The following is an 18,615-nucleotide window of genomic DNA, read 5'->3' as shown; positions in this document are numbered from 1 at the left end:
TGGGTGAGCCTTTAAAACATTATGGTAGGTGAAAGAAGCCAGTCATAAAAAGCCACATATATTACAATTTCACTTACATGAAATGTCCAGAACAGGGAAATCTAATAGAGACAGGAAGTAAGTTAGTAGTTGCCAGAGATGGGGGGAGAAGAGGATGGGAGTGACTGCTAAAGGATTTGGGGTTTCTTTTTAGGGTAATGAAAATGTTTTGGAATTACATAGCAGTGATGATTGTACAACTTTATGAATGTACTAAAAACCACTAAATTGTACAGTTAGGTGCCACATAATGATGTTTTGGTCAAGGATTGACTGCATATGCAATGGTGGTCCCGTAAGATTATAATGGAACTGAAAAATTCCTATCGCCGAGTGTTGCTGTAATGTCATAGTATAATTACTTTTTTAAAAAAATATATTTAGTGTAGCCTAAGTGTACAGTGTTTATACAGTTGATAGTAGTGTACAGTAATATCCTCAGCCTTCACATTCACTCAGCACTCACTTGCCGACTGACCTAGAGCAACTTCCAGTCCTGCAAGCTCCATGCATGATTGGTACCCTATGCAGGTGTACCATTTTTAATCTTTTATACCATGTGTTCACTGTACCTTTTCTATGTTTAGATACACAAGTACTTAGCATTGTGTTACAGTTGCCTGTAATATTCAGGGCATTAACATGTTGTACAGATTTGTAGCCTACGAACCACAGGCTGTCCCATATAACCAAGTGTGAAGTAGGCTATGACTATCTAGGTTTGTGTAAGTACACTCTATGACGTTTGCACAGCAACAAGATTACCTAACAATACATTTCTCAGAACATATCCCTGTCATTAAGCAAGCATGACTGTACATATTTAAGTGGTGAATTTGATGGCGTGTGAGTTACATCTCAGTAACAAATTGTAGAGAAGAATTTTTATGTCTGTAGATATTTATCATATTAGAAATTAAAACTTGTAATTAAAATATGCTAATTTTTAAAATAACATTATAATGTAACCATTATATGTTAACATACATTTTTATTTTAAAAAATCTTCAAAACAAAAAATTAAGTGAGAAGAGTAGCATTACCTTACATTTCTATTATATCTTTAATGTCTGGTGAGTAGGAGGCAGCAAGAACCTCGTATGTGCTTCTGTGTCAGTCTTTTCTGCTGTGTTGCTTTGTGAAAGTATATGAAGAAAATTCAGCCTTACACAGATGTGATTGGAAAAGAAAGTATTGTTTTATAGACTTTTAAGATAATGTGGATATTCTTTGACACTACCTCAAAATGTGACAAATGGTAATTTATTAAAGGTTAGTTGCACTGTGGAATCTGAAATCATTTATATTAAAGTTTATTGATCTGTCTTATACTTTAAATGGACCTTTTACCACATACAAGATTTTGTGTCATCATGCTTTGTCACTTGGAAAAGTATTGGTTCACTAAGTTCTGCAGATCTTCCAAATATTGACTCATTTCATTATTCTGTCTAAAATCACATTTGCTAATATCATCCCTGACCTCCTCAGAAGTCTTAATTATTGGGAAGCTTTCAAGCTCATGGTGGTAGGTATGAGTTTTCCAGAATTCTGACTTCTGTGTGATGAGAGCCTGTGTCTTTTTGGTTGGCTTTAGCGGGTGTGATCTTGACTGTTTTACTATATAAAAGAAAAAAGGATTTTTTGGGAGAATTTGTGAGAATAGAGTGCTGGTGCTAAGTTGTCTATATGGGTGACTTCCTAGAAGAGGTTACCGGAGCCCTCGGTGGTTGCTTTTTTGGCTAGGGTGGGGTGTATGTGTGTTGAGAAAAGTTAGGAGGGTTTTTCTGTTTGAGCACGGAGCTTGAAGGACAGTAGAAGAGCAGAGCTGAGTGTTGGGCGAGGGAGATGGAGCCCGGGATGTGCTGGGGTAGTTAGAATATGTGTGGGTCAGGATGGCTTGCAGAGTGCTGCCCCGTTCAGTCCTTACCATGATCTTACTAGTTAGGCACAGAGGGTGTACTGTTATACTTCTTTAGTAGGTGAGGGAAATGAGACCCAGAAATGGCAGTGGAATTGTCTAGAGTCATCTGGTTAGTTAGGGGTGGAATGGGCACCTGTCCTGAGCCTCTGCTTCCTAACTTATGCTGGTTTGTTTGCAACTGCACTAGGCTTGCTTTATTGGTGAGAAGCTGAGACAGAGGTTTCTCATGGCCAGAGTCAAGGGAGACACTGGTGGAGTTGATGCACCAGTGCATTTTTGGATGAAGGTCGAAAGGAGTATGCAGGGTCTTTTACTTTGGGAAATGCTGTTGCCACTGTACAGAGGTGGGATGGACCCACACAAAGTTTGGTTCATGTGTCAGCCTGATGAGACCTCACCATGACCCAGAGAGTAAGAAAAGGTTAATTATTCACATAGTAAAGCTTTTGGGGGAGAGCAGGCAGGCTCTCGGGTCCAAAAGTGTCTTGAGAGAGCAGGGAAAGGAGACTGGCTTGGCTTTTACATGATTAGGGTTTGGGGCTGGTCGAGGGCTTCCTTCCCTGCCCCCCTGGACCTGGATGGTTTGAACTTCCTGCAAGTGCCAAAGGAGGGGGCCCCAGGCTTTCTTATCAGCTTGCCCAGATGGGGGCAGAAGGGGAAGGTGGGGAGTGGTGGGGCCTGAAAACAGCAGTCAGATGTCAGAAATGGAGCCAGACTCTGTATTACAGGAAATGACATCTTTTCTCAAGGGATCTAGCAAGTAGCAATTTGATTCTAAGTTCAAGACTTAGAACCAGCGAGGGAAGTGATTGAGTGAGCCACTGGCAGAACTTGTTGACTTAGCTGAAGTCTGCATGATCACAGCTCTGCATATCCTGGAACTCCACATTTCCTCCTGGTGACGAAGTGATGTGTTTTAGCTGATTTAGAATGTTGGCCTATTGGGAACAAAGTGAAGCTTGTGGGAAAAGCAGATAACGTGGTGCAGGAAGGCCCTGAATGCAGGGATGTTGCTTGCTTTTACTGAGAATTCTCTCTTGCTTGCCTTTGCCTTTATCTGCCCCCTACCCCTTCTTTCCTTTTACCCTGAGAGTTGTTGGGAGGAAACTTAGCTGGGCCAACAGATGATGGAGCCGTCTATTGGAGGCTTTGAAATCCCATTTTACCACACAAGGAGGAGAAACATAGCCGTCATCTCCAGGAATTTTAGTATTCATCAGTCCCAAGCTGTCATATGAAGCATTCCACATAGCGCAGTAAAAAAATGTGAACTAGTCAACAGTTTGTATGGGAGGACTACTTTGTGATTCGAATGTTTGGACTTGGAACACTGTCCCAGATATTGGTTAGGTTACACTTGGAAGATATTGTTTTGGAAGTGAGTAGGACTTGAACTCCAACAGATACTGGGTTAAGGAGGCTGCCAGGTACCAGGCTTAGATCCCCGAGAGCTTGGATCTGGAAGTGCTGGTCCCATTTTGGTTTGTATTTTGTAATGAATGCTTGGAGTCAGCTCAGCGTCCAATCATTGAAGCATTTATGTGTGAAACATTGATTATGCATGATTACTTGAGGAGGTGACTGGTGGTCACAGCTTATTTCTCTAATGTCTTTGCCTTTCTCTCCTACTCCTGATTTCCACCTAGGAATCCTCTCCTTCCAGTGTGGAATATATCAGAGAGTTTTAGAGCCCAAAGAGACCTTGGAGGTGATTATTTCTTTTATGTGTTGTATTTAAGGAACCTGATAATAACTAACTTCAAACATTTATTTAAAAAAGTTTCAAAACTATACAGAATTAAAGATAATAGTACAATGAGTCTCTGTATTTCACCCAGATTTAGTAATTTTGAGATATTGCCCAGGTACAACTATCACATATAGAGCACTTCACATGCTTTACTTTTATCACCTCCCAATAGCCTCTTGGGGGTAGATACAAATATATTTCCTCTCTTGAAGATGAGAAAACTGACAGGCCCAGAGAGATTAAGAACCTTGCCTGGTGTCTCCCAGTCCGCAGCCAGCTGCCTGTGACTTTCACCCTTTCTGCAGCACTGCCTGGAGAAGTTTTAAAGTTTGCCTGACATACACGGTCAGCTGAGGTCAGGCTAGAAGTGGAATCAAGAGATCTCACTCCTTCATTGTTTCTTTCATTGTGATTTTCTATGGCTTTTCTCTTTCCTTTATTCTTTTGATTCTTTTGCAACTGACTTTCTGGGCTTGAAGTGTCCCAGTACCATTTTAACTCTGATAGGCAGACAGCGGCATCCGAAGGCTGGGGTGCTGGGAGTGGTCTGCTCCAGTGCCGGTGATGAGGGGTGCATTGTCTGTGGAGGATTTAATAACAGTAATAAAAGCATCCAGAAGTCTGCCTGTAAAGTCTAAATGTCTAGAATTTTGCCTACAGTTCTAAACAATGTCGGTGATATTCTTTCCCCCAAAATCTTTTGTTGGTGTTCTAAATAATTGCTTTATTGAGTTTTAATAGTATATATGTAAGCTTCAAATGAGTACTTAGCCTTTAATAGATACTGTAGGCCGAGCGCCATGGCTCATGCCTGTAATCTCAGCACTTTGGGAGGCCGAGGTGGGTGGATCACCTGAGGTCAGGAGTTTGAGACCAGCCTGGCCAACATGGTGAAACCCCGTCTCTACTAAAGATACAAAAAATCAGCTGGACATGGTGGCGCATGCCTGTAATCCCAGCTACTGGAGGGGGTGGGCTGAGACAGGAGAATTGCTTGAACCTGGGAGGTGGAGGTTGCGGTGATCCGAGATCGTGCCATTGCACTCTAGTCTGGGTGACAGAGTGAGACTCTGTCTCAAAAAAAAAAAAAAAAAAAAGATACTGTATGCAACATGGAGGTTAAATCTGACAGTCCTGGTTATATAGTTAGCCCTAAACACATGGGGATTCAGCTGCTTGCATTCATTTCCAGAGTAACTTCTTAAGACTTTAGAATTGTTCAGAAAGCTTGCTTAGGACAGTCTTGTGTATTTAACCCTGTAGTATTACGTATATCTGTTTTTAAATAGTAGATTTGAAATAAATGATAGTGTTACTGATGACTATAATTGTCACTCTGTGTGATCACTTGGAGTTTTTGTCCAAGAGTCCTTAAAAATTAAAACAGTGAAACAGAATGCAAACCATGAGGTGTAATATTTTTGCTTGGTAAGTGCAAAAATAATATCTGTAAAATTAAAATTTATCACATTTAAGACAGTTGTTTTAAAACTAAAGAACAAATCAAGAAAATAATAGTTACTGATTTTTACATTACTATTACTGAAAATAATTTTTTTCATACATGGACGGTGTGTTAAAAAATAATCCTTCTTGGGTGTCTAATGTGTTGGATATGCCGTTGTAGGCGAAGGCTTTTTCTATGATTCGTTTTTAAGTGAGGAGATTGAGAATCTTTCATATGTGCAACTGTAACTGTTAGGATAGGAAGAAAGTTACACAGGGCATTTCTTGTATTGAAGGATTACTGTGTGTCAGAAATTGCTGGCACTTGGTACAGCTTTATCTCATTTTGATATTTGTCAAGCTTCAGGCCTGTCTGCAGTGCTGACAGACTGTGTGTGCGACAGAGGCAAGAGCTCCTGCCGGCTCCTTTGCTTGGAGCATGCAAAGGGGGCTTGGTGCCTTCTCTTGGGAGGGGGCCGTGGCGCCTTTGCAGTGGTTAAGACCTCAGCCAGAGCCCTGGCTTCTCTAATCTCCAGCATCACTTACAACAGTGCTTCTCTGTTGATTTTGCCCCCAGGGCACATTTGGCAAGGTCTGGAGACATTTTAGTTATCACTGCTGGACGGGGGCTGCTATTAGCATCTTGTGGGTAAAGTCATGACTCCTGCTAACTGTCCTGTGGTACACAGGACAGCCCCTCTACCCCTCCAGTAAAGAATTACCGGGCCCAGTTGTCCAGTAGTGCTGAGCTTGAGACACTGACTTAGGGCAAGTTACTTAAACTTGCATGGCTGGCTTCTTCATTTCCTCAAAATGGGAAAAATAACAGCAGTACTTTTCTCATAAGGTTGTGAAAACTATGGGAGACAGTGCATTTAAGAGCTCAGTAGTTATAATTGTTGTTATTATTATGATTAACTTAGTGAAAATAAAATCCAAAAGGTAAAAAAACAAACAGCCTGCTCCTGTGATATACTCATGACCAGTAGAGAGTCAACCATACTACACTCTTTGTACCCTTAGTACTACACAGTTGACCCTGAACACCTTGGGTCTGAGCCACATTAGTCCACTTATACGTGGATTGTTTTCAATTGAACGTGGATGGAAAACCCCATATTTCGGGATGCAAAACCTGCGTGACCAAGAATTGCCTTTTTCTGTATCTGTGGATTCTACAGCTCCGACTGTGAGACTTGAGGGTGCACATATTTTGGTGTTTGTCCAAATACCAGTCGCCTGCAGATGACCTAGGGGTGACTGTAAATGGATAACAATGCTTAGAATAATGACCTTGAATCAATATTCAGCATATGAAACTTAGTAAACTAGGAAATTGAACTAGAAACATTTAGCAACATTTTTTTATTTTTTAAGATGGTGGCCGGGCGCGGTGGCTCACGCTTGTAATGCCAGCACTTTGGGAGGCCGAGGCAGGCTGGTCTCAAACTCCTGACCTCAGGTAATCTGCCCGCCTTGGCCTCCCAAAGTGTTGGGATTACAGGCGTGAGCCCTCATGCCTAGCCTGAAACATTTTCAAAAGAAGAAAGTATTTCTTTTTTTTTTTTTTTTTTTTTTTTTTTGAGACGGAGTCTCGCTCTGTCGCCCAGGCTGGAGTGCAGTGGCGCGATCTCGGCTCACTGCAAGCTCCGCCTCCCGGGTTCACGCCATTCTCCTGCCTCAGCCTCTCCGAGTAGCTGGGACTACAGGCGCCCGCCACCACGCCCGGCTAATTTTTTTTGTAATTTTAGTAGAGACGGAGTTTCACTGTGGTCTCGATCTCCTGACCTCTTGATCCACCCGCCTCGGCCTCCCAAAGAGAAGAAAGTATTTCTGGCCAAATGTTAGCTTGTCAATATTTTCTCAACTGTTCTGATCGTGTCACCTCATGTGCCTGTTAAGCTACCCGACCCCTGCCTTAAAGTTTTTGATACAGGGATCGGGGAATCCTGTTTTAACATAATAGTCCTAGATGATTTTTAAGATCAAGCTAGATTGGGGACAGTTCTTTTAGGCAGAAAAAAGATTTATCAACTAAGATTGGGAAAAACCTGGCTTAGAGTAAAGCAGGTTTCTTTCCTGCACTACTCTAAGCACTTTATATGGTAAATGGTAAATTGTATTATGCATTGTGGGGAATGAGAGTAAGAAAAAATATATATATAAAGTAACATTTCCTAAACTTAACTATGAAATGTTCTGTTAAACACATTTTCTGATGATGTTTCACAGACAGCACACTGGGAAACAATTACAACTCCCTCACCATAAATTCTGATTAAAGGAGGGTTTCCTTCCCCTTCACATTTTTAGCAGAATAGCTATGTAAACCCAAAAGTATTTGAGACAGGTCGCAATCAGTTTAGAAGTTTATTTTGCCAAGATTAAGGACAATGACGGGGATTAAAAAAACATGGCATCACACAAGCAGTTTATAGTCTGTGCTTTTCTCCAAGGATGATTTTGAGGGCATCAATATTTAAAGGGGAAAAGCAGGCTGAAGGGGAAAGAAGGTAGGGTATTACTGAATCCACGTGTTGCAAGAGAAAAGGAGCAGGTAGGGGAATAGTCAGTTACGTATTCCTCTGGAACTCAGTAAATCAACACTTTACCTAGATAAGATGAACATAGAGTAGATACCTGTGGAGATACTTAACGTTTTATCGGTAGCTATCTACACAGGAACAAAAGGAAAGGCAGCATCTTGCATGACTCGGCTTTCAGCTTAATATTTCTCCTTTTGACATAGTGAATTGGCGTCCCAAGTTTTTGTTTTCCTTTCGCAGCTACTTGGCTTTCGAGTGGCCCTGCAGTGGAGGGGTGGGATGAGTACACATCATGATTCACATAGGGTGAGTCCATCTGGGTCTACACACTCGTGTGGAGATGACTCCAGGCCAGTCCTGGGCACATAGTTTGCCTGTCCTTCTCCCCCAGGGACAAGGTGCCCCTGGGACCCTTTCAGTTTAGGTTTGTGGGAAGAGCTTTCCTCAAAAAATGCTTCCGTGGGCTTCTGAGGCAGCAGGCCTGCCCTCTGAGAATTCTGTTGGCTCCTCAATTGATGCCTTAGTAGGGTTATCTAATTTCTGCCATAGGTCCACACCCACGTTTGCCTCAGGAAGTTCCTGCCGGTGCCCAGGTGACTGATGAGTTCCTTTTGGGCACCACTTCAGCTAAAGGCAGTCTTCTCTAGGAACTCAGATTAATGCACAACGTCAAATCTACAGCCTTTGTTCCCACCATATGGATTGAGCTTATCTGTATTTTATAGTGATTGTGGCAGAAAGATAGTAGCAGAGATCCAGGTACATAACAGCTATCGACAGATTGAGAATCGATAGTGGCTCATAATCCGGTTACCTGTATCTTTCATTATTGTAATTTGATACTATTAAATCTCAAGTATAGCAATATGTGAATTCAAATTGTCACACTCTTATTGTTTATCCTTTTTAGCCCTAATTTTCAGAAGGTGATTAGCCCAGAGCGGGGAGATGCGAGTGGTCTCCTTCCCCGTTTGCCAGCAATAAAGGATTGATTGTACATCGTTTGTATTTCCAACTCCTGTGGTACTCCTGTACTAAATAGGTGATTCAGGTAAATGAAGTTAGTTCAGTGATTATGATCCCTGTGTGACCACTTTAGTTTTTATTTGTGTTTAAAATTAAAAACTAAACTTGAGGCATAATATCATTTGGTACCTGCAAATTTTAATTAACACGTGGAATGCTTTGTCCACAGTTTTCCAAAGTGGTTATGCCAGTGTATACTCCCAGCAGCAAAGGGTGAGAATATTCCAGTTGCCCCATATTCTTACCAATACCTGATATTTCTTTAAAACACGTGAAATTGAGTTTCACTGTGATCTTCCTAATAATAGATAAGAAAGTTTTAAAACCCAGTTGCACTTTGCAGTGTGCATCATCAGAACTGTCCAGTCTTGGGGTGCCTTCCATAAATGAGAACTTTGTGATCTCCTCTTCCACGAATGAGATATTTAGTTATTTTGGTGAGGAGTGACACCGGCCTTTTGCTCAGCCTCTTGAAAGAGAAAAGGTCAGCATCATCTTGGGGATTTCATTGAGCACAAAAACAGAATTTACCATAAGCATATGTGAGCTCTGAATTTCACTACATATCTGTCCTAGCGCTTCTCATGTTTTAAGTGTCTTGCTCTTTTGTCTTTCTTTTTTTTTTTTCCCCCCAGCAATCTGATTGAAATGGGAAACAGAGGGATAGGAATAGGGTGCACTTTTGGACCTCTGGATATGTAATTCCATTAGACTTAGCCAAAAATTTGTGTCACGTTCCTGTAGAAGAGAGCTAGTGATCTAGGGATGCTTAACTTGGGGCCGGCTTGTCGAGAAGTCGTACATCACAGTCTGTGAATTTACCTTTTTAAAATCTTTGCATTGTGTCAGAGTCTGTGGAACCTTTTTTATCCTTAGCTCCCATTAACCTTGGTGCTAGAGAAAAGGCAGGTCCAGAGTGGAAAGGGATTTCCCGGTAAAGCATGGCAGCTTTTCTCGTCCTGCAGGTCTCTCTTAAGAGAGCTATGCATCCTGGCTCTTAGAAGATGACAGGTGAGGAAGGGGCCTCTGATATCCAAAGTTAGACTTGATTGTTCTTTGGTAGTGGCTGAGTCTAAGGGAGTATTCGTTGTTTGGAGCTTTAAAGTTTATTGTGTATAAGCAGTATCCCATTATGTCAGTTTCCATCATAAAAATACTATACTTTATTATTGGCACTTACAATATGAGAATGCAGGTTTCCCTAAACTGATGACTTAAATGGACTCGGAGTCCACATGGTGCTGACTTGTGTGAGTGCATCTTGCAATGTACGGCCTTCCAATATTGACAGAGTTGAAGGGAACTTGGAGGTTTTCTGGGAACTAATCTTCAAATGAGGCATTTACAGTATATTGTTACTTTTGTAGGATTGATTCTGTGTGGAAAGTGCATTCTTTAGATATGTCAAGATTCCTTCATTGATTTTTAATAACGAAGGTCTTTAGGAAAACCTGTTTTTTTGTTTGTTGTTTGGTTTTTATGGAGGGGTGGGGGATGGCGCAATTCTCTGAAAGTGTTGGGAATGAAAAGCTGGCAGTGGCCCAAATGCAGTGCTGTCTTTGTGCACGTTCACATTCTTCAGTGAACACCAGTGTACCCTTCAGTGATTTCCTGCTGTTGGGCCAAAACATAGCTAGTACCATTTTATGCTCCCCCTGAGCTGCCAACATACTACACTACTGAGAGGAATTCCACTGTCCTTTTATTCTAGAGGTAAATCTATTCTGAACTTTTTATGGGAGGGAAATGAGACTGACTTAAAAAATACACAGGAAAAAATCTCCCACTCCTCTTTGATTAACTTATGAACAAAGGAAAACACCAAAACTTATGATTGATTGCTTTAAAAAAGTTACTGCCAGTGAGATAGTCCTTTTCCTTCTCAGGTTGCTGAGTTCCTTCCCCATGTAGCTTGCTGAGGGGTTTCGGGAGCTCCCATAAGAATGCCTGGTGACTATGGTGGTTCTGAGGCTTCAGGGTTCTGCCCCTTCTGGATAGAAATGCAGAGGAGGCTGCTCCACAGCTGGACAGCAGTGAGCTCTGGGCTGCCATGAGACTGCCTGTTCCGTGTTCTGTGTGGGGCAGATGTGGGAGAAGGATGGTGGGAAGAATGGCTTCCAAACTGCCGATTGATCAGATAGATATACAAGGGAGGATGCCAGGGGATAATGCCAAGAAGAGGTAGGTAAAGAAAGGAAAGGAATCCACAAAAGGGAGGAGGGGAGTGTGCAGGTGTGCATGTATTCTGAAAAGTGCTCATGCACATACAGTTTGCTTGTTATTTAAAAACTTACTGTGGGGAGTTTTCTAAGTGTATTTTATAAAGCAAGATAAATGTTTGGGTTTTGTGTAAATACATTTAGTAGTTAATGTATAGCATGTAGAATTAAGCATTTTCTTCCTGAGTGAACTCACTGCCAAGATCCACGTAAGAATATTTAAAGTCACAGATCATTGGTGGATTCTGAACACAGCTGTAGGATTCCATACTGAAGCACAGCTTTCCTGAAAACAGCCAAATTAGGTGTGGCCCTTCCCCTCTGGCCTTAGTTCTGCTGCCTTTGTGCACGTTCGCTTACTTGAGATGATTTAGTTGAGTCATCTCAAGTAAGTGAACAAATGCTGGGCCAGTGTCCAGGAGGAAGCAGCCCCTTTGTGTGTTTTCATGTTCCTTTAGCATTTCAGAATGTGGCCTGACAGGTAACTGTGGGGCTATATTTGACTCCTGGAGAGCAATTCTAGAGAAGGAGATGCTGTGGCCCCAGGCCAGGGGTGGGCTGTCTTCTGCAGCTTTTCCTGGAATCACATTTAAATGTTGTGCTCCATTTGTATTTGGAGAGTGTATTTGTAGAGTATATAGGTAGGCTGTATTTGTAGAGTGTTGGTTGACAAAGGCTGGAACAAAATAGATTGTCTGAGAGCAGACATCTCAGAAGGCCCAGATGAACACTTATATATGTGGCACAGAAGTACTAGGTGGCACTGCGGTTTCTGTATGAATAGTTATGGCCTTGTATTGGCAAGTAGTTTGTCTCCCACATCACAGCTCTGTTGACTGGTGAGTCTATGAAAGATGTTCTGGGAGCAGGCGCTAGAAACTTAGTGTCACATAATGGCTGTATACTACTCGACATTCGCATTTTCACACCCAGCTTTAGGTTTAATGAGCTTCCTCTCCTTGTTGGGTGTGGCTGATGGAATGAATATTCTCTTTTGACATATAAATAATTGCATTTTCTCTTGACATATAAATAATTGCATTTTCTCTTTTGACATATAAATAATTGCATTTTCTCTTTTGACATATAAATAATTGCATTTTCCAAAGGAAAGGCTCTGTGTTCATTTTCTGCTGCTGCCACAACAAATTACTATGCACTTTCTTGCTTAAAACAATACAAATGCGTTATCTTATACTTCTCTAGTTTAGAAGTCTGACCTGGGTATCACTAGGCTAAAATCAAAGGGCTGGTAGCGCTGAGGTCCTCTGGAGGCTCTCAGGGAGAATCTGTTTCCTTGCCTTTTCCAGTGTCTAGAGGTTGCCTGCGTTCCTTGGCTCATGGCCCCCTCCTGTTTCCAAAGTCAGTGGCCTAGCATGTCTGGAGTGTACTTCTGTCAGCACATCCCTTTCTCTTCTGCCTTCTTCTTTCATTTTTAAGGAGATTACTTTAGGCTTACCCAGATAATACCAGGAACATCTGTTTTAAAGTCAGTGGATTAGCAACTTTAATTCCATCTGCAACCTTAATTCCCCTTTGCCATGTAAGATTGCAGGTTCCAGGGATTAGGATGTGGACATCTTTGGGGACGTTATTCTGCCTACGACAGGCTCTTTTTCTGTGTTTCCTTAGAATCCTCATCTATATCAGATTATATTAGAAGTTGTCTGTTTATATATATTTTATTGCTGCTACTACTACTGCTACTACTACTGCTGCTGCTGCTGCTACTACTACTACTACTACTACTACTACTACTACTACTACTACTACTACTACTACTACTACACAGTCTACCACATTTTACAGACTTCTCAAGGTCAGGCACTGTTCGTTTCATCTTTGAATCCTGGCATTACCACAGCCCCTAGTGTACATATATGGTGCTTAGTAAGTGTTTGCTGAGCTAAAGGGAACTCTTTCAACTCCCTGATTTTACTTATGAACAAACTAAGAAATAGAAAACTGTGCTTTTCTTTTTTTTTTGAGACGGAGTCTCGCTCTGTCGCCCAGGCTGGAGTGCAGTGGCGCAATCTCAGCTCGCTGCAAGCTCCGCCTCCCGGGTTCACACCATTCTCCTGCCTCAGCCTCTCCGAGTAGCTGGGACTACAGGCGCCCGCCACCACGCCCGGCTAATTTTTTGTATTTTTAGTAGAGATGGGGTTTCACCGTGGTCTCGATCTCCTGACCTTGTGATCCGCCCGCCTTGGCCTCCCAAAGTGCTGGGATTACAAGCGTGAGCCACTGCGCCCGGCCAGCTTTTTTTTTTTTTTTTTTTTTTGAGACGGAGTCTAGCTCTGTCACCAGGCTGGAGTGCAGTGGTATGATCTCGGCTCGCTGCAACCTCTGCCTCCCGGGTTCAAGCAGTTCTTCTGCCTCAGCCTCCCAAGTAGCTGGGATTACAGGCGCCTGCCACCATGCCCAGCTAATTTTTATATTTTTAGTAGAGACGGGTTTTACCGTGTTGGCAAGTCTGGTCTTGAACCTCTGACCTCATGATCCGCCCACCTTGGCCTCCCAAAGTGCTGGGATTACAAGCATGAGCCACCACACCCGGCTGAGAATTGTGACTCTTAAAGTAGTGAGAACTCAAAAACCCTTTTATGTTGACTTCCATAAAACTGTGAAACGCCAAGTTCAATTCTTCATGCTTGGAAGAAAACTTGGGTATGCAATAAGAATGTGTTATTGTTGTCTTCTCTCATAAAGGCATCGTCTGATATTGGTCATGAGCATAGAACAAAATGAACAAAGTGAATTATTGCCTATGTATCTGAAGACTGCTCTCTGCTAAACAGAGTATCGCTTGGTCATAAATCAGCTCAGTGTTTAGTAAATGGAAAATGAGGAAAATCTCCTACCAAGCCTTCATTGGGTTGCTTTTAAGGATTATACTTTCAAAATGAGAGAACTATCAGATTATGTTTGTACAAAATACAGCATACAAATTAAATCAGCACAGTAGCACAATTTGATCTTGCTTTATCCCATGCACTTGTGGCTGAGTACAGATAAATTCTTGTCAATTAGTTTTGACCTTGTCTAAATGCCTTGCAATGATTAATTAGTAGGAAGCAAACCTAGGATGGCAAAACACCCCAAAATAGTTGCCCAGGATGCCTGGTGTGCCAGCAGACGGTATTTCCATCCCAGGATCAGGATGCTGAGGAAACCCATGTTCTTTTGCAAGATTGGCACACATTCAGGTGGTTTTAAAATAGAGCTGCATATCTGTTATATTTATTTTGGTATTTGAAATTTTTTATATCAAAGCTAGCCCTAAAGAAAACAACAGATTTTCTTAAGTTTTTTGTTAAATACTAGCTCCTTTGAGGATGTGCCTACAGATTTGGTTTTGGTGTGAACCAATGACTGACAGTTGTCACCTGATAAAAGGGCTCCCTTACCTCTCCCTTACTTCAGTGCCTTGGAACTTTCTCGGCCTTAGAGTTGCAGTCTCATTTCCCTCTGCTTCCCAGCCTACGTGCAGGGCAGGCCTCTTCTTCCCTCAGTAATCCCCAGCTCAGCCGCCAGAGATGCCTTTGTAGTTGGCAATATGGCATAGGGTGGTGGTTTTCAAACTGTTGTTTAGTTTGGGAAGTCATGGAACTCTTGTATTATTATTATTATTTTTAATGACATATAAATAAGATACATAACATGAATTAAAGTGGAATTGCTGAGGTTGAAGATGAGTGGGAACCCAGGGCCCTGCTGAGTTGGGGCCTGAGGCCAAGTGTCCAGGAATCCCTCTGGGAACACGGAACCCAGTTGAAATATTCTTAAAGTGGAAAGAGCACAGACTCCACCACTTACTAGATGGATGAGATGTGTGACTTTGGGCAAGTTACTGTTAGAAATGCTTGTTCCCCAGTGCTGCAAAGAAATAGCACTCGAACATAAATTTAATTCTCTCAGCAAGGCAATTTTTACTTTCTGTGGAAAGGGTGCTCATTGCAGATGGAACAATGGCGAGAGCACACCTGGACAGGGGAGGGGCAGGGGTTCTTATTCCTGACGCAGGTAGCCCCTACTGCTGTGTTGTTCCCCTATTGGCTAGGGTTGGACCACACAGTTTAAGCCAATTCTGATTGGCTATTTTAAAGAGGTCAGGGGTATGAGGTGGAGTGGCGGGGTGACTAGTTTGGCGGGAAGGACAGTTAGGAACAGATAACTAAAGGTGACTTAGGTCAGAGCAGGTGACCAAGGGTGACTCAGTTCAAAGCAGATGACCAGAATGAGTCAGGACAGAACAGATGACCAGGAGAACAGATGTGAACTACTGATTAGGGCTGGCGAGAAAGTTGTTTACTGAACCTAGAAGCAAGTGGGCGATGAGAACCAGGAAGTTAAACTTTAAAATGGAGAATCAAAGAATAAGATAGCTGAACCTACTGACATACTGATTCTTTGAAGAGAAACTTGGGGTTCACCATATTTAACATTACCCTAGTTTTTAGTTTTCTGATCTTTAACATGGGAATGATAGTACCTGCCTTACTGGATGGCGGCAAGGATAGATAAGCTCGTGCTTGGGAGGAGCCTGGGATCAAGCAGGTTCTCAGTCAGTGGTAGCCATAACTGTCACTTTGTGATTCTACTCCCCCCTCTGCTACCGTTCCTCCTCTTCTTCCCTCTTCCTTCTGTTTTTATCTGCCACCCTTCATGGCCTGGCTAGTGCTGGCCTCACTTCTCCTATGACTGTCTCATTGCTTGTTCCTAGTCACAGGAATCGCAGCCTTCTATAAATTCCTATAACATCTATTATTTGTTCCATTAAAATGTTTTCAAAATGACATTTTATGTCATTATAAAAGGAACATATGTTTGTAAAAGGAATATATGTTTATTGCAGAAAATTTAGAAGATATGTAACTACAAGATCTTTCAAGATAGGAACTCTTTTTATATTTTTTTCCTGCTGCGTATAGTGGGAATCATCCATTTCATACTTAATATTCCTGATAGATAAACAACTATTAGTTTTAAGTTTGTGGAGTTTTATTAACTCATTTGAAAGAAATTTTTATTTTTATGGCAAAGGAGGAAAGAATGTCCTCCATGAAGTTGAGAACATAAAGACCAGAGGAAGGCACTGTTCTGGGTGTTGTGAAGGATGTAGAGTGACCCAGGCCAGGCTTCCTGTCTTTCGGGAGCTCATAGTTCAAATAGGACTAAATGCTATTAAAAAAAAATCTAGTTACTGGTACAGAGAGAATGTCCTGTGGACTCATTGAGGATGAGGAGGTCCAGTCCTGCTGGGGTATCTGAGAAAGCTTCAGAGGCATTGGAATTAGACCCAGATCTTGAAGGGAGTAAGAATTTTGACAGATGGCCAGATGGCACTGAGAACATTCTAGTGGTGGGGAAGTGAAGTGTGGGATGTGTTTAGGTGACCCCACCGGCTGAAGGCAGAGGAGAGGGTCAGCTGGGGAGCTGGGCCTTGAATTCCAGGCCAGTCCTCAGAGCTGTACAGTCACCTCAGAGTTGGGAGTGGAGAAGTGACATGACCAGGTGACAGGACTGGTGGGAAGGTTTGAGATGGAGCGGCTAGGAGGACTTTAGTTGTGGTCATTACAGAGCCTAGCCCAGATGACAATGACTATCTCCTTGACCAGATGCTACTCAGGCTCCTTCGAGTCCTCATTTTGACCAGGCCTTTTTTTTGGGTCCTGTCTTCAGCCTGTATAGCTCTGCTAAGTCAGTTTAGCTACAACCTCCCACCCTTGAGCTCTCCCCCCCCGGCCTATGTTCAGCAAGAATCCCCCTCCCCTTGCTGTCTCCTGTGAGTTATTTTCCATCCACTGACGCTGCTCCCTCTGCGCATTGGTGCTAAGTCCCCAGCTGCCCTGTTTTCTGAGTTGAGCTCCGTCTCCTTCCCCTATTAGGATAGTCTTAGCATCTATCACAGTAGTCCTGGGAAAGTCTTCCTCACCATTTTAATAAGCGTCAGAGTAATTTTTTCTTTTACACAGATCTAGTAAAGAGACGCTCTTGTGAGTATATGATGAATTGAATTGACTTGAGGAAAGACGAGGCAATCAAATAACAGTGTTTTCTCAAACCTTGCTGTCCTGGGCTTTTTGTTATCATTGTCCTGAGTGGTGTCCTGTGTTTTTTATTGACTCAGAAATCGTGGCATGGTTACTATTTGGGAAGGCATGTCTGTAAACCAATGCAAATTGGTAGCATTTAGTACTCCTGTGTTTCCTTTTTAAATTCATCTTCCACTTTCCCTTCCACCCTGTTGTAGGGACACCTGCCTTGCTCACAGGTTGTTCCTGGAGACTCTGTGTAAAGGCTGGTGTTGACCTGAAGGCCTCCTGCAGCTCGTTTTGCCTCCCTTGTGTTTTTCCTTACATCTTTTCCCTTCTCTGGCTTCCAGCCATTCTCTGTGAAGAGGCAGCTCACTAGGTGAGCTGTGGCTTTAGAGCTTGTTTGCATTCGGTAGATTTCCAGGCCATTTTCTCCAGGCTTTTAGTGCATGGCGAAGGCATCATTGGATGAGTATCATCAGGAGGGAAAGGGCAGATGGCTTTGTGTGGACTGTTAAAGCAGTGTGTGGGCACGGTGGCACGCACCTGTAGTTCTGGCCACTCCAGAGGATTGCTTGGAGCCAGGAGTTTGAGACCAGCCTGGCAACATAGCGAGTCCCTGTCTCTAAAAAAACAAAAAAGTTTACAAATCTAGGCTTTTAATCTGTATAAAAAAAAGAAATGAAACAACAGCAAAAAAGAATGCAGTTTGTCCAGAGACAGGGATGTGACTGGACAGCAGGAGTGAGTTGAGCATTTCTTTGCCAGTGTTTGGTTCAGTGGACTCGTTCTTCACTCTCCAGTGCTCCGTGCAACTCATGTTTCCCCTCCTGTAACCACTGCTGGGAAGGTGTGGAGCTGTGGCTAGAAATGGCCTTGTGGCTGTGGTAATGCCCAAGTCTTCCTCATAGAGACCATCTGGCTGTTTTCTGATTTCCCCACTCCTAATTTAAAGCTTTAGTTAATTGCCTGCACTTTGAGAAGCCTGGTGGAGATAACTTATAAGGATAGGTTAATGGTGAAAATGCTGAAATACAAGAACTGCCCAAACTGCCTTGATTCAATTAACATGTGCATTTTTCTTTAAAAGAATTTCACACTGTGAAAAGCCTAGTAATTGTGATTTAAATTGTTTAATAAAAGCATTCATTTGATTGCAGACTTGAGCAACTCACATTTGTTTAAAAGACTCATGATGGGGACAAGGGGGGTTAGGTTGATTGGCTTAAGATCCTATCTGAAGTTGAAGTGTATGGGTCACACGGCCGGCTTCAGGGCATTGTTTGGACTGGTCAGGGGTGCAGGGTGGCACTTCATGGCTTTCACACTGAGTTGGTTCTCAGCCAGACTGATCTTTTGGTATGCTGTCGCATAGACACTTGTTAATATTTAAAATATCTCTGACATCTTGTGCCTTTTGGTTCAAGATTTTTGTTTGTTTTGTTTTTAGGGCATGTTTTTCATTCCTTACTTAGCCTCTGTTTTGAAGGGCCTTGGTGACCACACCATATTCTCCTGTTTAGGTGACCCCAGTGGCTGAAAGCAGAGGAGAAAATGTTTCATCACAGGCCCTCTCCTTCTGAATACTGTGAGTCTGTGCCTTGGAAAATTAAATGGGAGTATTGTAAAA

At 42.4% G+C, this 18,615-nt stretch overlaps 1 protein-coding gene across 7 annotated transcripts in view; it reads left to right on the top strand.

The window, feature by feature from the left end:
- The window catches only part of CCNY (cyclin Y), a 309,167-nt gene that overhangs the window by 128,416 nt on the left and 162,136 nt on the right, over window positions 1–18,615 (top strand). For 2 of the 7 annotated variants that reach the window (XM_058436535.1, XM_032143350.2), the window contains one exon: window positions 18,509–18,573. The exons of the other annotated variants lie outside the window; for them this stretch is intronic. In XM_058436535.1, the coding sequence (XP_058292518.1) occupies window positions 18,540–18,573 (34 nt within the window). In that variant the 5' untranslated portion in view covers window positions 18,509–18,539. The remainder of the gene's footprint in view (window positions 1–18,508; window positions 18,574–18,615) is intronic. 7 annotated transcript variants of the gene reach the window in all.

Source organism: Hylobates moloch, unplaced genomic scaffold (genome assembly GCF_009828535.3).
Source record: "Hylobates moloch isolate HMO894 unplaced genomic scaffold, HMol_V3 SCAFFOLD_3, whole genome shotgun sequence".
Taxonomy (NCBI): Eukaryota; Metazoa; Chordata; class Mammalia; order Primates; family Hylobatidae; genus Hylobates; species Hylobates moloch.
Note: the sequence above shows the minus strand (reverse complement) of the source record. Positions and strands in the feature narration are given on the sequence as shown.